The 24,166-nt window shown below is 38.6% G+C and overlaps 1 protein-coding gene across 2 annotated transcripts in view; it reads left to right on the top strand.

Annotated features, from left to right (window-relative positions):
* JMY (junction mediating and regulatory protein, p53 cofactor) overlaps positions 1-23,491 on the top strand; it is a 103,992-nt gene extending 80,501 nt beyond the window's left edge. Inside the window, exons 7-11 of one of the 2 annotated variants that reach the window (XM_046665836.1) lie at positions 2,353-2,439; positions 10,599-10,694; positions 11,900-12,500; positions 13,580-13,890; positions 17,921-23,491. In XM_046665836.1, coding sequence (XP_046521792.1) covers positions 2,353-2,439; positions 10,599-10,694; positions 11,900-12,500; positions 13,580-13,887 — 1,092 coding nt within the window. In that variant the 3' untranslated portion in view covers positions 13,888-13,890; positions 17,921-23,491. Of the gene's footprint in view, positions 1-2,352; positions 2,440-10,598; positions 10,695-11,899; positions 12,501-13,579; positions 13,891-15,063; positions 16,929-17,920 lie in introns of those variants that run through there. The other variant, XM_046665837.1, reaches the window with a different exon arrangement.
* The last annotated feature ends 675 nt before the right edge of the window (positions 23,492-24,166 follow it).

Raw genomic sequence — 24,166 nt, 5'->3', positions numbered from 1 at the left:
GTTTTTATTAATTAATCCTTGACCATATCTAATAATTTTAATCCGGTTTGTCACTAATACCTGCATATCTTTTAAAACTAAGTGAGAAGTACCCCTTCTCAGTCCTCAGGCCATTATATTAAACATGTGTAGTTCTCCAAGAATTGCCCTCTTAAACACATTACAATAGCCAGATGTGCTTTTCACCTCAGCCACCCTGAAGGTGACTGCTAAAAGGCATGACTACAGAATCCCATGTGATGCAGCTCCTGCTCCTCGTTATTTAAGGAGGCCAGTGGTGTTCTGCAGTTAAGTCCGAGCGCTGATCTCAGTCTTGAAGGAATTATATATACACACATAGAGGCTCATATCAATTTAACACACAGTCTTCACTCTTCATTCGTATTTTAATCTAAGTCAGAGCTGGGGAAGCTCACCCCTAGGGAATCTGCCCATTGACCCCAGCAGCCTCAGATCTGCTGCAACCCATCACCTCACACGGAGTCAGGAGCTCTAAATGGTTTTGCCCTCCCCCCTCCCTGCCCCCAGCCACTCAAGCCCACCAACTGAGGTGGCCGAATTGTAGACCGAAGGAGGAGGCTAGAAAGAGAAAACTAGAAACACTAAGTCCTAAAAAGAAAGAGAATGTGACACAACCATACCATACAAAAGATCAAAATATGCCTCTTGATGTAGCATCGTCTTGTCTTCCTTGTTGTCTCCATGTCAGCGTGCCCGGGTTCAGTGCCCGGGTTCACTGGCTGCTTGGCTTATCTGGCACCCACAATAGGATTTCATCCCCAGGGTGGTTCTGATTGTAAGTGAGTCAGCCCTGCCTCTCCTCTTCAAAGACAAGGATGGTCTCTGCCTGTGCCCTGAGGAACTGAAGTCTCTGCTTCATGATTAAACTTTTCAAGAAGAATAGTAGAAAGAACATTGTTCTTTATGTATTTTATCTTCTTTAATTCTCCCAATAGCCAAATGAGATAATTTTTTGCCTGAAATCTGGAAAGCTCCGAAAACCGATAGCGTTCTCATACTTGATTTGGTGGCAAACCCAGACCCGAACTGATATGAAGTAGTTACTTATTTCTTTGTCCCACTTACTTTGTTCATTTATTTCACTGAAAAAATATTAGTATTACTTATTGTGGGGTGCTGCTTCAGAGCCTCTTGGAGTTACTGGGTAATATATGATATATGCAGCATGTCATCTTTCTAAAATCTGAACAAAATTTTAATTTCAAAACACATCTGACCTCTGTTCTTGTTAAGGGATCGTGGGCCTGTGTCCTCATAACCAAGGGAACCAGGGCTTCCGGTGGTTAAATCAGTCACCCAAGGAAGTGTGGCCAGTGTGGGGCAGAGGGAGGGCTCTGTCCCAAGTCTCTGTGGCTCAGTGCTGAGTCAGTATATCACTATATCACGTTGCTGTGTATTACTACCCTTGTTTTCCCCTGGAGACGGCCTGGGACAGGTTCATTTCATGATGAATACTTGTTAGGCAATAGAGTCAACCCAGTGTGGGTGAAGAATATGATAGAAACAATTGCTTTAAAATATAGTTTACTGGCTTAAAAGGTCATTCATTGTGTGACTTTCTCTAGTTAGAAGAGTGATCTTCTGGTGTAGCTTTGAGAGTGTTGGCAATGAATGTTAACCCTTTTATCTGGAGGACTTCTCCCAAAGGACCCAGGGAAAATGAAGACAGCGTGGTACCACTAAAACCGTGCCAGAGATAGTGCATTATTTTGTGAAGAAGCATGTATCTCCTATTTTAGTAATATGTTTTTATTTTCATGTGAGTAGAATAAGCACACCTATATTTTCTTTATAATTCTGATTTTCTAATCTTTAAGGTCTCTTTTAACTCTGAGGTCTCTGACCAGAAGATTCAGATTTTATGAAAATGTTTAAACCAGTCCAGTCAAAATTATATTCTTTAACGCATCAGAGACAGCTTAAGAATACAGACTTTAAGCCAAAAATTGTGTATCCTTTTTTTCCCAGACTAGTTTAAAGTGTACAATATGACTTAGAATCTTCTGGCCACAGACTTCAGAGCTGAAAGAGACCTTTGAGATTATTTCAGGACGCCTCCTTCCACGCTACGTTGGCCCATCCGTCTCCCTCCATAAAAAGAGAAATGGGAGTTCTAGAGAAGTTAATAGTTCAATAGAAGAGTCTTTTTAAGACCCCGGTTATTTGGCTTATGCTGCTTCAATACTCCAGACAAAAAGCCAGAGGTAGCATTGGTATTTTGCTATGTGGGTATATTGTGAAGTTTAAAATTTAACTTATCAAGTAAACCCTGGTGTGGTGTTTTGTCTTTCAGATTTCACTTATATTAAAACATATTTTATGTATTTATAGGAAATTTGTATTGCAAAACACAATGAAAAATTCCAACAGCGTCTTCGGAGTGAAGATGAATATAGAAGCCATCACACAATACAACTAGTAAGTTTGGACTCTCGGAGAATTAGAACAAAACTTCAGTTTTTCCGTGTCTCAAAGTGAATGAGAACTACAGAGAATACAAAAGTGTTGTAACTAATGTTAGCATTGGTTCACTATATATACTTTATTATTTAGAGCTGTTTTGGGCAAAATTAAGTCGAAAATAGACACAGTTCCCATATACCTCCACACATGCACAGCTTCCCCTACCAACCAAATCCCACGTAAGAGTGGAACATTTGTTACAATCAGCGAACCAACGGTGACACATCATCATCGTCCAAGGTCCATAGTTTACATGAGAGTTCGTTCTTGGTACTGTATGGTCTGTTGGTTTTGACAAATGTGTTATGACATGAATCCACCGTTATAGGACCATACAGATTATTTTCGCTGCCCTAACAGTCCCCTGTGCTCCACCTCTTCATCCTTCTCTCTCCCCAAACTCCTGGTAACCACTGATCTTTTTACTGTCTCCAGTTTTGCCTTTTCCACAATGTTTAATTGGAACTATACAGTATGTAGCCTTTTCAGATTGGCTTATTTAACTTAGTAATATGCATTTAAGGTTCCTCCATGTCTTTTCAGGGCTTGATAGCTCATTTCTTTTTGGTGCTGAATAATACTCCATTGTCTGGATGTAGCACAGTTTATTTACCCATTCACTCACTGAAGGATATCTTGATTACTTCCTTCCAAGTTTTGGCAATTATGAATAAAGCTGCTATAAACATCTGTGCAAGTTTTTTTGTGGACATAAGTTTTCAACTCCTTTGGTTAAATACCAGGGAGTGCAATTGATCGTATGGAAAGAGTATGTTTAGTTTTGTAAGAAACTGCCAAACGGCTGTACCATTTTTGCATTCCCACCAGCAATGATGACCTTTCCTGTTGCTCCACATCCTCACCAGCATTTGGTGTTGTCAGTATTTTGGGTTTTGGTGATTCTGATAGGTGTGTTTTGGTATCTCATGGTTGTTTTAGTTAGCACTTCCCTAATGGCATATGATGTTGAGCATCTTTTCATAATGCTTATTTTCCATCTGTATATCTTCTTTAGTGAGGTGTCTATTCAGATCTTTTGCTCATTTTTTAATTGAGTTGTTTGTTTTCTTACTGTGGAGTTTGACGAATTCTTTTATTCTGGATAACACTCCTCTATCAGATACTGTGTCTGCAGCAAATATTTCCTCCTCATCTGTGGCTTGTCTTTTCATTCTCTTGACAGTCTCTCTCACAGAGCAGAAGTTTTTAATTTTAATGAAGTCCACCTTATCAGTTCTTTCTTTCATGGGTTATACCTTGGTATTGTATCTAAAACGTTATCACCAAGCCTGGAGTCATCTGGATTTTCTCCTATGTTATATTCTAGGAGCTTTATAGTTTTGCATTTTACGTTTAAGCCTGTGGTCCATTTTAAGTTAGTATTTGTGAAGGGTGTAAAGTCTGTGGCTAAACTTCTTCCCTTTTTTTTCCTGCATGTGGATGTCTCATTGTTCCAGCACTGTGCTTTCTCCATTGAATTGCCTTTGCTCCATTGTTAAAGACCAGTTGATTGTGTTTGTGGGTCTGTTGTGGGGTTCTCCGTTCTGTTCCATGATCTAGGTCTTTTGCCTCTCCAAAGAAACTTTAGAATCAGCCTGATGAGAACCGCAAAATAAGAGGCTGGGATTTTGATTTAGATTGCCTTGAATCTAGAGATCAGCTTGGGAATAATTGACACCTTAACAATATTGAGGCTGCCTATCCGTGAACAAGGAATCTCTCTCCATTTGTTTAGTTCTTCTTTGATTTTCTTTCATAAGTTTTGTAGTTTGCCTTATATAGATCTTGTACATATTTTATTAGATTTATACCTAAATCTGTCTGTCTTTTTTCTTTTCTTTTTGGTGGTAATGTAAATAGTTTTTCATTTCAAACTCCAGTTGTTCATTGCTAGCCTGTTAGAAAGCAGTTGACTTACACGTCAACCTTGTATCGTGCAGCCTTTCTCTAATCACTTATCAGTTCCAGGAGGGTTTTTTTGTCGGTTCTTTTATCTACTTCTTTGGTCAGATTTTCTCCATAGACAATCATGTCATCTGTAAATAAAGACAATTTTATTTCTTCTGTCCCAATCTGTATATCTTTTATTTGCTTTTCTTGCTGCATTAGATAGGACTTCCAGTAGGATGTTTAAAAGGAGTGGTGAGAGGGGACATCTTTGTCTTTTCCTGATCTTAACAGGAAAGCTTCCAGTTTCTCACTGTGTAAGTATGATGTTAGCTATAGGGTTTTTTGTAGATGTTCTTTATCAAGTTGAGGAAGTACCCCTCTATTTATAGTTTGCTGAGATCATTAGTTCACTTTTTTAAAAATCACATTACAAACCTTCCACTCCTGGTATTGCTGCACCCCATCGTTCCTGCAGTATATTATCCTGACAGTAGTCTTTTCAGGCACATATGTCTTAGATTAGTCAACATCAATAATTTATATTTCATTAAATAGGAGAAATGCTGGCGTGACCATAACACTATGCTTATTTAAAATTTTTCTTTCTTTAGTGTCACACTAAAGGCCAAAGGGCTTAAATTTGTCTCTCTTATCCCTTAAGCTCATTTTGGCGTGTTAGCTAAAGCTGCCTCTTACTCTTGATTTTAAACACAGAAAAGTAGCCAAACTACCCATAAACTCTAAGATTCATCTTTCTTTGTCCAGAAGCTAGAAATAGCAAAATTAATTATCACAGTTTTATTTTTCATTCCTATTTTCATGGGTCAGAAACTGCTTTGTAAGGAAGGTTCAGCGATGGACCAGCGTAATGGTTAGGTGAGTCAGAATGCCCTCTCCCGTCACCATCAGCACCTGTGCTGTCAGCTTGTTACTGAGATTCTACACTTGGAATTTGTTCCTTATTACATGAAGATTTGAGCTTCATGAAACCCAGTACTTTGGTGGATGGAGTAACTAATTAACTTTTAGAATGATTATCAAGTCCCTTCTCAATGAACTTTACAGGACAAAGAGTAGTAAAAATGAGGAAATTGAAAATGAAATAGAGGGAATCTCAAAGATAAATATCATCTACCTTACAATTTTGCCCAATGCCAGCTTTGGGTGAAATACCTCATTGTAGGAGAATGAATCTCTTAACCATCTAGTCATCTTTAACATGCATAGCTAGAGGAACGTGAAAGTTGGCTTACATCAAAAGAAATCATTGTTTTTCAAAACCAGTTTTAAACCACCTTTATCAAAATCTCGGGTGGTGGATTATTTAAAATGTTGATCCCTAGATTTTAACCTTATTGTTTGAAAAATTCTTCTGGAAATCCTTGCAAATTAAATATGTAAATAAGAGGAATTAATTTTAATATTTGCTAGTAAACTCTCTAAAACAGAATAGTTAAAGAAATGAAAATTACTTATTACTTCTTTTTTTTTGTTGGCTCAGAGACAAATTAGGTAAGAGAAGGAAATAGCGGTCAGGAAACAAGTCAGTTTTCCCCATTAAAACATACATTCTTGTTTTATGTAACCACATTCATAACTTATGGATTTCACTTCAGGAAAGAACACATGGAATACTTTTAAACTGTAGTTTATGGAAACTCGTCCGAGCTTTTTAGATTATTTTGTTCACAGTGGCTCCTTTTAATTCTGCCTACTTCCTCCATGCTCTAATATGTGCCCTGCCAAATCATTGTCTAGTCTCATTTTCTTAAAACAATACTTTGTTATGAAAACCTTTTATCGCTTTTATTGAAGCATAATATACATATAGAAAAGTGTCCAGCTCGCAAGTGTATAACTTGAAGAATTTTCACAAGTTGAACGTACCTATGTACCAGCACCCAGATTGATAAGCAGAATGTTAACAGAAACCCAAAGTCCCTTCTGTTACCATCCAGTAAGTACTCCTCCGGCCAAAATAAAAGGTAAATTGTGTTCATTTTACAGACTCTTTAAATAACTTTCCCAAAGTCATCCAGTTAGTAAAGGGGCACCTTGTATTCAACCCAGGCCTATCTGTTACTTGCTATGCTTTTGAACATAACTCTGATGCTATGCTCTAGAAGGGCTTTATTTCCCCATATAGCTCATCAGTTCATGCCTCAGGAATCTGAACCTTTCTCCTTCTCTCTTCCTCTAGGATCTTTTAAATTATAGTAAGATTTGACTTTGTATATACCAGCCAACAGCCCAGCAAGATGATTAATCAGTTAATTTATCTCTGAAGTCCATATCTGACTATTTATAGATTATGTTTAGAGATGCACGTTCACAGTTTGAAAACTCAAACTAAGTACCTCTTAGATAACTAATGTTTCTCCCCCAAGTACTAGGAACTGTATCTGTTGGATAGTGTACTTTCTCTAAGTATAGAAAAGTGTCTTCACCTCTGGAGTCAGTGCTCCTCTACAGGCCTTAGAAAGACTCTGTCTGCAGGTGGCTGTGGCATGTATCTGGGCGTGAGAAGGTGCAAGCTCACTCCCAATTCCAAGTGGCCACCAGATGTACATGAGATCTTTTTCTATTTCTTCCTTTTGCTGACTCAGCTGGAAGAGTTGCACATTCTAGCTACATGAAATAGAAGTACGCACGGAGTAGGGGCGAGGAGGTGGGGTAAGTTCTTGCCTCACTGTGTCCTTGAGCTGTTCTGGGCTTTCCTTTCTAAAGGAGAGAGTCCACGTGGGATCTTTCTGCCTACTTTTACTATAGAGTTCCGGTCATATCTTCTCTTTATTTTCCCATCTGGAAACCTGTAGGAGTATATGGCAAGTCTTCTGGCATCTGGCACTATTGCTGAGAGATGCCTGACTTTGAGTCTACTAATAAATGGTCTTTGAGAACTCTTAAGACTTTCCCAGTGAGAGCTCTCTAGGCACAGGCAAAAGGTCTTTCTGACCTTCTGCAGGAGGAAGTGATGGAAGAATGTTCATCTTAACTTAGCCAGTAACTCCTTACCTCCCTGCCTCCCATAAATCTAAGGGGCTAATTTACATGCAAAGGATCCAGCCCACCTCACCAAGAGAGAAGAAGTGTAACTGATCTCTGTTGTGTGTGGTGGTCAGCAGGTTGGATGTGAGGCCCTCTTCAGTGCATTCCCTAATCAGTAACTGCAGATCTGTGCAGTCCTCCAACAGTGCGGTTATCAAAACCACTACTTCTACTCTTTGTCCTCCTGACAAGAATTCCACGTTAGTCCTCCACACTCTTCTCAGCATAATTTCCTGTAGGGTCTGGTTGCATAATTTCTCAAGAAACCTATTACATATGGGTTAAGCTTGATGTTCAGCAGATAGTGTCTGCTGTTAATGAAACTTCCTTCTTGCTGCAAATCTAAGTTAAGATGTGCCTTACTACTTTAGATTGTTTTTCCTCCCGGTTCCCCAACCCCAGACCTCTTTCGTTTTGTATTCCTAATCTGGATTAACAGTTCCACCATCCACCCAGGGTTGGCTAGGTTAGAGAACGTGAATTCTCATTCTTACCACCTCCACCAGGGTCCGTTTCTTCCTTGGTGCTTGCCAGCACCACGCCTCATGTCTCTCTACCAGGCCTGCTCCTCCTCACCGCCACTTCGACTGCATCCCTGCCTTTTCCTAGGGCTCAATGTGGTGCCTGGTTTGCACATATTTAATAAATGTTTGTTGAAAGAATGGAATTTCTTAAGCAGCCTTTTTCCTGCCATGTCAGTGTCTTAGATGGTGTCTTAACATGTTATATGACTTTTTTTACTCTGTGATCTTAAAAAGTTTTCTTGCTTTTTACATAGTACTTTCTAATTTTGTCCTGTTATCTAAGCAAGGTGATTCTTTCCTGAATAATTGAGTATCTTGATGTCTGTGTATAAATTTTGATGACTTACCAGATTTTAAAAAAATCCTAAACACTTCTTTTCTTCATTGCTACTTTAAAAATCCTTCTATTGTGAGCAGTTTTAGTTAGTGTCTTACAAAAATGTTTCTCAACCATTCTTAGACATTAAAAAGAAACCCTTACTGCCCTTATTGTGTTTACAAAAAGACAGACATGATGATTATAAAAGATTAAAACAACACAGGAAAAAGTTACAAAGAAAAAATCGATGCCAAAATAAATTTTACTTTTAACAGGATAACTTGAGTGAATTTGAAAGAACTACTGAAATTTAGATAAATTTCTTGAGCACAACAAGATTCAGAAAAACATTGAGTGTTGTGATCATAGTTTTAAAAATTATTTCAACTTTAGACTCGTGCTATGAAAATGAAGAAATTATTGCCCTTATGCTTTCTCCCAACTCCATTTCCCTCCAACTCCCAATGTTATGAACCTTCACAATGTCCAAATAATTACATAACTTCATATTCTTTATTTCACATAGTCAGAATTCAGTTATTTCATATTCTTTATTTCACATAGTCAGAATTCGGTTATTTCATATTCTTTATTTCACATAGTCAGAATTCGGTTATTTCATATTCTTTATTTCACATAGTCAGAATTCGGTTATTTCATATGCTCCTAATTCCTAGAGTAAAGTTTAGTTGTATATTAAAGTGGATTCATTGTTTAGTGCCAGTCCTCTTATCACAACTTGTCTGTTCCTGAGTTTATTTTGATTCATCTTGGAGTTATTAGATTTCATTAAGGTACTATTTCAGGAAAGTTTCGTGGTTGCCGTATTTTCTGAGTTCTGGCATGTTTTGGGAATGCTTGTCTGTTTCCTTTATTTGTAAAGGATAGTTGGCTGGGTCATGTTGTCATATTTCCTCTCCATCAGAATTCTGGAGACATTGCTGCAATGTCGTGTAGCATTTGATGTTGCAGTGGAGAGGCTTGGAGTCACCCCTGCCTCCTCTCGCCTCCCTGGGAGACTTGATGTTTCTGTCTGAATACCCATAAAGAGTCTTTCTTTATTGTAAAGTCTAGTAACTTTACCAGCTGATCATTGTGCATCAGGGTTTCCTGAAACTTGATGTGCACTTGCAGTCTGAGGATCCAGGTTGTCGTTTAGATTTTGATGTAATCATCCAAGGCAAATATAGCAGTAACTCACATTGGAAATTATGTTGCCCAGGGAACAGCTGGTGACAGAGAGAGGTAATAGAATCTAAGAGAACAGTGGAGCATTGAATTTGAAAAGGACAGCAGACAATAGAAGAGAGCAGGTTAATAACACACTGGAGACCTGTCATCTCCATGTGAAATTATCTGGTCTTGTGGGAGGTATCTCCAGTTTTTTAAAACAAAGCAGGAAAATGAAGCCATACCCCAATTACCTATTTAGCAAGTCTTTTCATTTATTTATTGTTTGTTCTGCCAAATGAGGTTTAATTAGACAGCTTTTAGATGATTCAACAACATGGGAAATTTTTTTTTTATTTTTAAAGATTGGCACCTGAGCTACCAACTGTTGCCAATCTTTTTTTTTTTTTTTTCTTTTTCTTCTTCCCAAAGCTCCCCAGTACATAGTTGTATATTCTAGTTGTGAGTGCCTCTGGTTGTGCTATGTGGGACGCCGCCTCAGCGTGGCTTGATGAGTGGTGCCATGTCTGTGCCCAGAATCTGAACCAGCGAAACCCTGGGCCGCTGAAGCGGAGCACGCAAACTTAACCACACAGCCACGAGGCTGGCCCCGGGAAAAATTTTAAATTTCTGTGCAGATAACTGCCAACTATAAGGTGTGATGTTAAACCAAATGATTTCATGTATAATGCTGGAAGTACTTTCTTTTTCTTGAATTCCTGGTTATATTGGTTGAAATAATGTATAATATCTAAATTACTGACCAAGCGGTTGCTGATTTTATTTTTAAGGTCAACTATTTGAGTTAGCAGAATACAGCACCTACAGGTATTTCCTACTAAAATTGTTTAAGCCAGAACCCCAAAAATGAAACATTTTTTTAGTTCAGGGGAGATTTTATTTTACTTTATAAGCATCTTTAATTGGAAGTAAATGAAGAAAAGTGAAATAGCATTATTTTTGTCCACGTATCATTGTGAATTTTAAAATGATTTCTTTTAAAAACTGCTAGTATTTTGTGCTGTAAACTATTTTATTTAATGCATCAATCCTTCTTCGGAGTCATCCAGTTTACATATTGGAAGGACTCTTGTTTTGTTTTTCCTATTAATGTTAAAAATAAATGGGACACATCATAATGGAATTACTATTTTTTTTACCAGAAGAGAGAAAGATTACATGATGAAGAAGAAAGAAAAAGTGCCTGGGTTAGCCAAGAAAGACAGAGAACACTGGATAGACTTCGAACTTTCAAACAGGTAATAAAAGTGTGGTCAATTTATTGATTTTCACTGCTTTTTAAACAGAGCTACATCCACACTGCTCTTGTAAGATTTCTTTGAGAAAAACTTGCCTTTCTGTTTGTTATTTAGAAAATAATTATAATCATGGCAATCCTTTTAAATTTTTTTATTAATGTTTTGATTGCATGGCTCCTTTTCCTCTGGTTGTTTCCAGAATTAATATTCTTGTGACCCTTGGCCTACCACTTCAGTGGTATAAGAGGAATGGTCAGGGCCTCTGGGAAGCCTGGATTCCTCTTGAGTTTTATAAAATTAGTTCATAACTGACTATCCCTTTCAAGCATCAACTTGTTATTAATTCCACATACATCAGCATGGTAATAATCTAGGGAGATGACCAGTGGCAAAATTAGAAGGTGGATCAATGTACATGAGAAATGCTTCAGCTGTCCTCTTGCCAGGCTAACCCATGACACTGGACACTGATAACACAGCAGCTAAACATTTCCTTGAATCTGTGCTTAAGCTGAATGGTTCTAGTTGTTCAATTGCGCAAGGAGCCTTACTTCCACTGTCTGTGCTGAGCGGTCACCTAATAGAGGAAGGAAGCCTTTGATCAAGTCCTCTTAGTATTATAGTGGGGGGGGGCCTTAACACGAGGATCAGTCTTGTCTCAAGTAAATGTTGTCTACTGAGCGTGTTGATGCTAGGTTTTACTGTAGTAAAAGATACAGAACAAGAGTTCTGTGTATCAGTACTCCAGAACGTTGAATTCCCTTTTCTTCTAACATAAAATGCATATATTGTTTTCAGAACTTTTTTAAATGTCAAGCAGCCTTTTAAAAAGAACATTGTTTGACATCATTTAGTTTTTGTATTTTACATTGCTATTATTATCTTCCCATCTAAATTAGTAATTTTATTCATTAAAGATCTTTTTTAAATCATGTAATTTTAAACAGTGATTTCTTAAGTGGATAAGAGGGGACAGAGTGGATACAGGGTATAATTATAAGCAAATAATAGAGCTTGGTGATAAATTGGAAAGGTATTATGCTTTGGTATTCTGGTTTTCTCTATAACTTTATTAAAGAATTTTCCCTGAAAATCACAAAAGCTCCAAAACAACATCTTGCATTTGAGGGAGAAAATAAATAACCATTTGTTCATAAGCTGTTTTAATATAATTTAACCAGTTATAGTAACTTCTGATTTTTTAGAGGTACCCTGGCCAAGTTATACTTAAATCAACCAGATTGCGCCTGGCTCATGCGAGAAGCAGCAGCACAGCCAGTCCTGGGCCCTGCGAGGACCAGTGCGACTCTCTGCCAGGAGCGCTGCCGGTAGAAGAGAAGACGGAAGAGGCGGAGGAACGAGGCGCCAAGCTTGGGCCATCGCAGACAACAGAGCCCCAAAGCCTCCCACAGCTTGAAGATACTTCGTTAGCACAACTTGAAGCCACTTCATTACCTCTCAGTGGTCTTACCTCTGAACTGCCTCCTACTGGATCTCTTCCGCTTTTGAATAACATTGACCTTGAACCAGGTTCTGCTCCCATAGATCCACTCCCACCACCTCTCCCTCCAACACCGCCTCCCCCACCGCCACCTCCTCCCCCTCCCCCACCGCCACCACCTCTGCCAGTTGCTAAGGACAACACCCTAGAGACACTGGAGAAAGGTCTGCCTAGAATGGAGGGAAATGAGAAGAGGATCCCGAAGTCTGCAAGTGCCCCCTCAGCACACCTCTTTGACAGCAGCCAGCTGGTCAGTGCCAGGAAGAAGCTCAAAAAGACTGCGGAAGGTTTGCAGAGGAGGAGAGGTAAGTTACAGAGATATTTTCCTGTTCGTCTGTTGAATAAACTGAGGCATAATCAGAGGACTTTTTATTTCATAGGACCTTACAAAGCTTAAAACATTATTTTATTTTTGGACATTATATGATAGCAAACATGTTTTCAAGGTTGCAGCGGGGCAGAATTCTTACCAACCCACGTCAAGAAATGTGTATCATCTTGAGCTCTTAGACATGTTTTTAAAAACATTTAAGTGATACTGGATCTGTTTGGTAATACATAGTAGGTGGCTCCTTTTGTAATGGAAAGAAAACCTGATTTTAAACTTGGGAAATACAAGAAAGGTATTCACATCAGAAAGGTAAGCCGTCTGGTCAGGCCTGTCACACTAGGATGACATCAGTAGGACCGTGGAAAATTTGGTCACATTTTCGAGGACCTTGATATTCCCTTTGTATAAAGAAGCAAAAAAGAAGGAGTAATATGTATAGTTTATTAATGTCAGATATGCCTTCATACAGCTATTTTTGAAAAGGATAGAATAATCCTGTCCCTTAAGGAACTTTAGCTTCCATAGGGAAAACATTCTGTAAAACAATTTGCATGTTACCTTTTAATCCAAGACACCATCCTGTAAACTATTTCCTACTATAACCTGAGTAGAGTTTCATATGTGAAACAAGAAGATGAAAAATATGGCACAATCACCACAATGAACCACAATCTAACTTTTTAAAATTAAGAGTGTAACCCAATGTCTATCTGAATTTAGGTTGGCTGGTGCGTTTTGGGAATCCTCTGGGAGTCTCACCCATGGTTTTACTGAAGACTCCCTCCTAGCCCGCCGAGTGCTCACCTCTCTCACATGCAAATGAGAGAAATGCTAATAATAGCTGACATGGAATTTGAGTCTTGGGATTTTTTTTTTAAAACAAGCATAGTGAAGCTCTCCTGTCCTCTGGCAACCTTCTGTTTACGCTTCATGGTCCATTTTGTAGATGGTGTTTTCAGTGTCCTGGGCTATTACTGTCCTAAAGTCTACAGGTCTACACTTTGACTCGAAGTGCCATCCTAACTGTAATTGTTCTCTCTCGTTTTTCTAAAGTGAGCTCCCCCATGGATGAGGTGCTAGCTTCCTTGAAGCGTGGTAGTTTTCATCTGAAAAAGGTTGAACAGCGAACTCTGCCTCCTTTTCCTGATGAAGATGACAGTAATAATATCTTGGCACAAATAAGGAAAGGGGTGAAATTGAAGAAGGTACAGAAGGAAGTTTTAAGAGAATCCTTCACGCTCCTGCCCGACACAGACCCTCTAACACGGAGCATCCATGAAGCTCTCAGAAGAATCAAAGAAGCATCCCCTGAGTCAGAGGATGAAGAGGAGGCTGTGCCTTGCACGGACTGGGAAAACTAACAAGTATGGCTTCCTTTTTTTGGTAGCATTCAGCGATACAGTTTTATAGTGGATGATGAAGTCTGTTCTGTTTTGAGTCTGAGGCTTATTATTTATTATACAGCTCAGTTATAGCATGGATCATAAATTTGTAAACTTCAGGTTTTACTTGTGTAGTTTCAAGGAGCTTAACAGAAAAGCACTTTCCAAAGATACTGCTATGTAAACGCTGTGTTTTTTATATCCTGCTCATTAAAAATTTCTGCAGTACAACTATATCCCAAGTACAGAGGACAGTCTTACTCTAGTAAAGGGACGGTCTTATTCTACTTTTTAAAAAAGGAAAGGCTTTTTCTATTTTGGTTACAAACTGTTAAAATGCATATTGAATTTTGATGTCTCATTAGCTGCCCACAAAGGAAGTTTTTAAGATCAGTCTAAAAAAATTGTTGTATTGTTTGATTATTTAGCTTTCTAAGCCTTTAAAACTAAGGTTTATCATTTTAAGGCTTATCATAGTTACTGCATGGTCTAGATAAAATTGCAGCTAACATAATAAATATATAAAAATTGTGTACATATCTTACTGAGTACCCCTGTGGCTATTGGTTACGCATTTGGCATTTTCCTAAGGTAACAGAGAGTTGTACTCCACTACATTTTAATAAGCTAATGGTAGAGTAATGTGGCACAAATTATGCTAAATATATAGAATCAGTAAAGATAACACATTCTATAGATTAAATAGGATACAGGATTGGTAATGATCATAACTGAAATGTTACAATTTGTGCAAAATATATTCTATTAGTTATTATGTTTTTTTGATGGAATATGTTTCTGGGGGCTTCCGAACATTCACCAAAAATGGGAAGACTCTAGTCCTGGAGGAAGTAGGTAAAGGCATAATAAACTTATTCACTAGCACAGTAATTCTTAAACATGCCTATCGTTAGAATTACTGGGGGAGCTGATTAAAAATGAAGATTCCTGGCCGTCGCTCCCGAGGAGCTGACTGAATAGACGTGATGCGTGCACGGGCGCACGTCTGGATTTGGGAGACTTAATACAAAAAAATGCAAGTTATGTCGTTAATTTTTTATATTGATTATATGTCGAAAGATGCTATTTTGGATATATCAAATAAAATATTTCTAAAAGCAGTTTTACCTTTTCCTTCTGGGCTTGGTCCATCAGGAAAGTGTTCCTGTACTACACTCCCAGCCCCACCCCGCCATCAGTGTCTGCACCCGTCAGTGGCTTAACAAAAAGAGTGAAAAATCGCATTCCTCTTGATCCGTGGTTGTGTGTTACCTTTAATGTGCTTCAGCCAACAGTCGACAGCACCAGTGTCCTGCCATGGGTCTTGGGCTTTTGGTATCCTTTTTTCCTGTTACTTAGAGAGACTCTAATTATCAGTTACTTTGTATGACCTAGTGTTTTTGGATTCTAAAATAATTTTAAGCCATTTGTGCTTGTACATAGTACACTATGCTTTGTAGAGGAATGTAAAGATATTAGTATGTCTACTCAGTGTGTGAATGCGTCTAGAGACTCAGGTGTGTCTGACTGGGAATCTTTTCCACACTGAGTCGTCTCCCACTTTACAGTGCTTGCTGCCTATTTTCTTGTGTCCTTTTGCTTGTGGCTTCTCAGTGAGCTGCTGAGCTGCTAAGCCTATGCCTAAAACTACCATCTTAGTACTGATTGGTTAATCCCACAGCTGGGCCTTCACTTCATTGGGTGTTTAGTCCTTTTGTTATCCCTGCTTGCAATGGCCCAGCCAGGGTACATGACCCCATCCCTGCTTGTCTTCTCCCATCCCACCAGATCCTGCCCAACACATGATATTGCAACAGCATTTTGTATATTCAAGTGGCTGGATGTTATTTATAGCTTTTGGCCGCTCGTTTAGCCATCTATCAGATGTTAAGAATATGGTCAATGATGAATACCACTTTGAAAATTGCCTAAAACTTTTCTTTTTTGGGGTGATCGTTTATGGCTGGTGTATGTAGTATAATGTGGAGAGAAATGGTGAAATACTCCCAGAAAATTTATGAGCTTGGAATGTTGCAAAGTCGCTTTTAAAAGACTGAATGTACCCTACACCGGAAGCAGACCACAGACTGTACTTAGACGCCGCTTAACGACGGGGCTACGCTCTGAGAAATGTGTTGTTAGGGGATTTTGTTGTTGTGTGAACATCATAGAGTGCACTTACACAAACCTAGATGCTGCAGCCTACTACACACCTGGGCTCTAGGGTACTAGTCTTACGGACCCACTGTCGTATGTGGGGTCTGTCGTTGACCAAAAGGCGTTATGAAGCACACGGCTGTAGTTGTGTTCCCCACCCACTGAGCAGGCAGTGAGAAGGAGCTGTGTGTCGCTGCTTTATGTGTGGTCTTGGGAAATCATTTTTAAAGGCCCTGAACTTTTAGATACTTCTCTACGATTGGCTGAAAAGGCTATATTTGTACTGCCTATTATTAATCGGTTTCTTTCTTAGAGATTTTAAATCATTAATGTAATCCCATACTTTTGTTTTTTGAAGAACTAATTTCTCAAAACGTCATGAAATTAGAAGTGAAGGTCCTTGTTCTGCCTAATCTTCCTCTAAAAACTCTTCTCAGAGATAGTCATAGGTAATAATATCCTTGAAGGGGATTTCTAAACATAAGGAAATACAAGTAATTATATATCTTTTTCTTGAGTTTCTAATTTATTTCCTCTGGGGTCCTTCTTAAACTTGGAAGTAACTATAATGACGCCATACACTAGAGATACATTGTGAGTCACAGGTGTAATTGTAAAAGTTCCAAAAGTCACACTAAAAACGGTTAAAAGGAACAGGTGAAATTGATTTTAGTAATACTTTATTTTACGTGATATATCCAAAATAGAGTCTTTCAACATATCAGTATAAAAAATTCACAATGTAGTTTATGTATTTTTTTGGTACTGAATCTTTAAAATCCAGTGGGTGTTTTACACTTACTAGTAGCACATCTCAATTTGTACGCTAAGTATTCAGTGGTTAAAGTGAAATGTCCTACTAAAACAATAAAATTGTATTTAATGGACAGATTTTTATATTGCTTCATTTAATTTAAATCAAATGAAAAATTCAGTTTCTCAGCCACACTAGCCACGCTTCAAGTGCTCAGTAGCCACATGTATTAGGTAATGCAGAACTGTAATGAAATAAGTCAGTACTTTATTCATGTGTGTGTCAGCTTTTGTCTGGCAGATTGGTTTTTATATATATGTTCCTGTGCCCTGAGTAAGCTCTTAGATCTCAAACACAGCTATTTTCAATTTTAAAAAGTCCTGGTAAAGTGTTCATTTAAAGACTAGTACTAATCCTGACCTCTAAATGTCACTGTAACAAACACTGACTCTAGTGAATTTTAGAGATACTCTTTAATAGTACTTAGCATACTGGGAGTTTATGAGGCAAATATTTTAGTTTGTATTTTCCTTTTTAGTATATAGTTTTGACATACATGTTAGAGCAAAAAGGAATGAAAGTCAAAGCGAATCTAATATACAACTTTTTAAACAGTGTTCAAAATCCATATTCAGATTATTTTGTTTTCATTTTTATTGCTTTAAGAGTAGAAGCAGGGGCTGGCCCCGTGGCCAGGTGGTTAAGTTCGTGCCCTCTGCTGCAGGCGACCAGTGTTTCGTTGGTTCGAATCCTGGGCGCGGACATGGCACCACTCATCAAAGCACGCTGAGGCAGCGTCCCACATGCCACAACTAGAAGGACCCACAGCGAAGAATATACAACTATGTACTGGGGGGCTTTGGGGAGAAAAAGGGAAAAAATAAAATCTTAAAAAAAAAAAAACTTTAAAGAAAAAAAGAGTAGAAGCATATCCTTTTTTAAAAAACATGTCTGCTGTACACCATCTGTATAATGGCCACTTAGAAGAAAAAAACCATCAGTGTTGACCTGGATCTTGCAGAGGGGGTGAGGAAGCATACCTACACACTATCTAATAGGTCACCTTTTTCTAATACACTGTATTGTTTTGTTTGTAAACAGGTGACCCAACAGAAAGAAAAAGATACCTACAGTTGAAGATTGGTTTTTATTCTTTCGGAAAACAAAATTTTAAGCACTTTGTTCCTCAGTTGGATTTCATTAGATCCCAAGTGTATGGGATCAGTGGTGTGAAAAAAGGAAGCACAATTGGCAAGTGATCGCTTTTCCAGTCATTCCAATAGACCGTGAGTTTTAGATGTGCAATGTTCCTGACAGCAGTGAAGAAAAGGCCTTCCGGAGATTCCTGGCTTTTGAAGCACCTTCCCCTCCTGTCCACGCATTTACATCCTTGTAGTGGCCAGTAGAGCTCGGGGTTGCTGTGAGTTGGAAGAACACTGGGTTGACAGATCTACTGTGAGCTGTATCGGGACTGCTTTGAAACCCATCTTTCAGTGCACTGAATAAGTCATCTGCTTAAATACAGAGCTGCTTCCATATCAGCTTCTATAAAGTAGTGCGACACTCCGAAAAAGAAGTTTATCATGATAGCTATAGGACAGGAATTGAAAGAAAATCAGATGGAAAGGCTCTGAAAATTTCCACATTACTCATCTCCAAAGGAATTTTCATAAAGATGTTTGACAACATCTGAAAAGATACATAACCATGGAGATACACCTATTAATGTGTTTACCACAACACAATACATTTAACATGGCGTATTTTTAGAAGACCACACACTCTTAACACTTTGTAAGGTTTCGAAGTACAAATTTCCATGCTTAGCTCTTCATAATTGTGAATTTATAATAGTTTGAATTTTATGTGCAGCTTTGTTTATGAGAAGCAATACTTTGTAATTTGATAATATTTCAAATTATCTTTAGTCTTTTTGTTTGAACTATTGCTTGATTACTGTAACTTGACATGACTTTCCTATTGAGAATCAAAATCAGGATTCAGTAATAGGGATGCAGATCTTAAGTCTTTTTAACATGCACCATTTTAAGTTTTATTTTTATGCTCCACAGTGAAAAAAGTGTGCCGTGTGCAGTTGTGTGGCACTTAACGACAGGTATGCGTTCTGAGAAATGTGTTATTAGGCAATTTGCTCATTGTGTGAACATCATAGAGTGTGCAGCCTACTCCCACCTAGGCTGTGTGGCGCTAAACTTAGGGGACCACTGTCCTGTGCGCGGCCTGTCGTCGACCGAAGCCTTGTTATGCGGCGCACGGCTGCATGCAGAACGCAGACAGGCAGAAAAGCCTGCTTGCCTGGCGTTTCACTATCTCCACATGCTGTGAGTGGGATTTTGGGAGAGAGCCTTTGTTATTGTCACTAAGTTTTTCAACGTGTGTGTAGCTCTAGGTGCTGATTTTGCTGTAATGGAGTCCTGAAGGATGCCTTTATATGAATGGAGACATCATGAATTCTCAGCAGGACTGTTGTAGGCTTGAATGAAGGTAGATATGTGGAACTCAGTTTACAGTGTGCTGTCGAGTGTAATTCTGCTTGAGACAGATGCTGGCCTTTATGAGAAAGGAGTTAAGGACTGAAGCACCAAAAAGAACTTTCTTTCTTATGAGGCGGTTCTCTGGCCTGGACCCAGAAGCAGTCCCAGAGTAAAAGCCCTCCAAAGTATATGAATCGGTGTTCCTGGAGAAAAAAAGAAATGGTCGCCCCTTTATCACTTTAAAATGTTATTTCCTTTAAAATAATTATGGGGAAAGTTTTTTGGCAATAGGTTATATAAAACAAAATCTTTCTGCTTAAATGTTGGTAATATGTTTATAGATGAGACTAGGAGCTTTTGCACACCATTTTCACGATACCTTGGTTGTATTCTAGCATTATTCCCACATCTTGTCTGGGAAGATTAGAAATCTTCACCCCGTGATGGGGGTGGGGGGGTAGATTTTTTTCCCCTGTACACCTTCAGTAAAGCATTGAAGTATGCCTTTTAACCCAAAGAATGATTGGTTTGATTGTTAATACGTCTGAAAAAAGTTTTTTTAGCAAAAATCATGTATTAGTTTTATGCCTTTGGATGCTTGTTCATTACATAAGTTGTTTTTGGTTTTTGTTTTCACTTACTGACATTTAGAAAAATACTGGAGAATCTAGTGTTAAATTAACAACAAAGGCATGGGGACTTTCCTGTGTTGAGGGAATTACTACCCATTTAATCTTACAGCTGGGATTCCATGTTAAAGACAGGCTCACTTATACAAGGGTCCTGTGGTCTGTCTTCCTGAGAGCCCTAGAGACCCTTGTAGGGCGCATTCACGGCTCTCAGCACGTCCCTTTGTAGCGCTCCGTGGCGGTTATCCCACACTTGAGAGTGAGTAGGTGAAAGGACAGCCTCGTTGGCAGCCACTGTGCTCATTCTCTGGCAAATAACGTTCTCCAGCACACCTGTTCTCTTCCTCAAGATTCAGGTTCCTGCTTCCACAAAATTACACTTTATTTAGCTGCAGGTCATCAGCTGCGCAGTTCTCGCAAATAATATTAAAATTTCAAATAACTACGGTCCACTTGTCCGTCAAGATGGGATTACCAATTGAATCCTCTTGTTAATTTTAAAGCAGTTTCAGAACCAAAAATTATATGTAAACATGGCTAAATTTTTTTTTTCTTGTCCCTAAGAAAATGAGCATCTTTGGTCTTAGTATTTGGCCTTAGTATTAAATTTGTATATATTTACTTATCATGGTACTTCCAGATGATCATGTTTCCAGTTCCAGTCTTGCCTGTACTATTTATATGGTTTAAAATATTTGACAGTTCTATTTCTGTTATTGTATCATTTCTGTGTTAAGATCCACAAACAGCTGCTTGCTGATGTTGAGTCAATTCAGAGGTGAATTGACCAGTCTAGTCTCAACAGCAATATATTGAAAATCGGGAAACAAGTAGATGATGACTTGGGGATGTTTTGAGGTTAATGTTACTGCTCACTTGACTGTCAATTTTCAGTATTTCCCCTACTAATGCGACCAACATTATGTATATATAACCAGTGTGGCCTGTTTAGAAAAGGTGTGGTTAGTGACGTACACTCCCCGTGGCACCGGAGGGTGCAGTGAGGAAAGGCCTGGCTCGAGGATTTCCACCTTGCTTACTCGGTGGATATTTTATCAGCTTATGGAGTTCGTGAGCAGCATAAAAACAATCATTCCTTAATTCTTCATTGTGGAACTGGCACATTTCTATAAAATGCATTTCTAAACGGGCTCCAAGGCACAGCTGTAACAGTCGATCAGCTGTAGTATTTCCACAGTGGGAATGTGGGGATTTTCTCATGACATGAAACCGTAGAAAATTCTCAGCCCTGTCATGTACTCTGTATAATGAGGGGAAAATCCTTGTTTCTACAAAGCTGCAGGGTGTAGCAATACATGGTAACATATGGCCTGACCACTTGATGTCATAAAATGTGTTCACCTGTAAAGCATACTTTGGCCATAGCAGATACTAAAGAATTAAAACTCTTACTATATCAGTGGAGCCAAAATTAATGGGCAGCATCCCCTCTGTTTGGAACGGGACCAGTATACAATTTAATTTTATGCATTCCCTTAGACTCCAGTTTTTAACTACATTCATTGAGTATGTGTATGAATTTAAGTCACTGCTTTTAGCCTAGGTGAAGTTTTTTTCTTTCACTAAATACAAGGGTGTTTTTTGCCTTATAATTTAATTGTTATGCACTCAACATCAGATACCAACCTGTAAAGTACTAATGGGTCCTTAAAGGCCTTATCAGGGAGTTGAAATTTCATATATATTACCGGGTTATTTGTAAAGAATCTTTTTGAACAGCTGTAAAACATTTAAAAACCATGGCAGATGCATTGTTAACATGCAGCCATTTGATAGTGAAAGCAGAAAACTTAACAAGTTTTATCTAATTCCTGCACTGAATTTAAATGATAAAGTTAAACGTGCATTTTAAACAGACTTTATTCCCATTTATTGCTTAGCATGGAAGAACTGTGCTTAGTACTAGCTAGAGGATTGACCGACAAGATTTATCTCAGATGGAAGAGAGGTAAGCGAGTTGAAGCACCTTACTTTTGGAGCACGTTGCGTTTCTTCCGGCTCCTGAGCCTTCAGTAGCTATCCCTGAACTCTCCCGCAGAGCGCTCTGTAGTTAAAGCACATGAGGAAGAGCCTCTGCTCAATTAAGCTTTGTAAAATGAAGCAATGGTATTTTTTATCCTGTAAATATAGTCTAATTTAAAAGTTTTTCCTACAAAATGAGTTTATATTGCTGCCTAAACTATCATATATGTAAACAGAGGTTTTTTAAAGGTGAGAGGGAGTCTGGATTGCGTGTGTGTGTGTGTGTGTGTGTGAAATGTTTGCCCATTATTTCGAAGACGTGTTCATTCTAAAATTTTCTGTTCTGCCCATGGTAAATGTACAGCTTGGTATTTTGAGGAATTTAGTTGATTGAATTCCAAATTTATAAATGTTTCTCCCCTTCTGCAAACATGTTAATTATGCCGCTGTAAGGTGCATGTACAGAAAATACCTCTGAGGTTGACATTAAATATTTTATCAATGTTATTTCACACTGAATCTCAAAGCAGCTATTTGTTTTGAGGGTTAGGGGGAAGTTTGTTTCTTTTCAAGTCAGGTATAACCAAGTGTGGCGCAATTTGGGGAGTTAAGGATGGAAAGGAAAGACCCTGGAAAGGGATCTTTAGGTGTATGCAAAAGGTATGGGTGTTGGTTTAGAGTTCAATTTTAACAAGGGAAGTTTTGGTTTTTGTTTTTTTTTTAACTTGCATGTTCTATGGTTAACTATCAAAGAGTGTAACAAGTTATTCCAGCTTTTCCCAGTACTAATTATGTTGGTTTTAAGAAGTCTCCATAATCACAAGATGGCTTTTTCCCTTCATTTGTGAACCAAGAGGGGTAGACAATACAGCCCATAGGTGGCTTCTGACTTCTTCGACTTGGACAGAATCCCCACTGTCTCATTGAATTTCTCATTGTACTGTATGTCTTGCCAAGTGTGAGACCGTAATATATAGTTTATGAAAAATCGAAGGCTGCAGATCATTTTGCATGAATAATAAAGCCCATTAGGGCTAATGAAACTGACATGTTTTTTAGCCTTTCTGGTTAAATGAAACTTTTAATGGCAAACTGACTCACCATTTACCAGCTTTGTGCAATGTTATAATGGTAGAAGCAGACACTAACTGGCACACTGCTTGGCTGGTGAGGATGGCTTTACCACCGAGACGTCAGTTGGACAGTGTGCACAGTGTATTGTAAATGCCAACTCTTGCAAATTTACAATACTTAATATGCTCAGTTAACATTCTAAAGTATTAAAAGTGCAAAGAAAAAACTAGGCAGGCATTTATAGCAATACTCTGAAATCTCCAATTGTTTTGACAGTTGCCTTTTGCCCTTTAGTGCAACTTTTCTGCATTGTAATTTGTCTTGCTTTGTATTTCATGTTTTACACTCATGACTTCAGAGTTAAGTACTTGTTCACCAAGTGTTGCAATCACCTTTCTCTTCTTGTACATGCAATGTAACAACATACAGTTTTGGTGCTTAACGATACTCCTTTTTTTCTTTAATAAAAGATATTTATTGAGTTAACTTAATTTCGTTTGTTTACACTAGCATTGGTGGTAATACTGTCACTTCATTTCAGACAGAAGGAGCATGGCAAGTTGTGCATTTGTTATAACATGTTGAGCAGGATTCAGAAACTATCCACCCCTCTGCTTCTGTCTCTTCCCGACCACTGTTTGTACTGAGATATTTTAATGGCAACTTTACTTGTGCTAGTAACAGCCTTATTTGTGTCTGCGTAACTGCCCACATAGTTTGGAAATGATGACCTCCAAAATTGGAAGGTCTTTAAATGCCTGTCATTTAGCAGTCAGTTTGTGATCATCTGAATTGGGGGAGATGATTGGCTTTCCACCGAAACACAGGACTAGCTTAACGAGAGCCCGGGAGATGCCCTCACCTGATGCTGACTCGATGCCACCCCTGCACACAGAGACACGCGTGCTCTAAGGGACTTGCGTCCCAGATGCTGCCCAGTCCTGAGTAAGGGCTCCAGTTTGCATCTCTACCCGCTTAGTACATCATAGTTCATCAGAAGAATCTAGTACCTAGTTCAGCCTCGTGAAAATCACGGTGCAGCTGGCTTGCAGTGGGCTTAGTGGATGACCTCTTTATTGGGTTAGCCATCTTCACTAACACAGGTGAACACCTCTCCTGGAAATCTACACCTACCTAGAAGTCCTTAGTCCTTTGCGACTCTGTCG

The sequence above is a fragment of the Equus quagga genome, chromosome 7, assembly GCF_021613505.1.
Source record: "Equus quagga isolate Etosha38 chromosome 7, UCLA_HA_Equagga_1.0, whole genome shotgun sequence".
Taxonomy (NCBI): Eukaryota; Metazoa; Chordata; class Mammalia; order Perissodactyla; family Equidae; genus Equus; species Equus quagga.
Note: the sequence above shows the minus strand (reverse complement) of the source record. Positions and strands in the feature narration are given on the sequence as shown.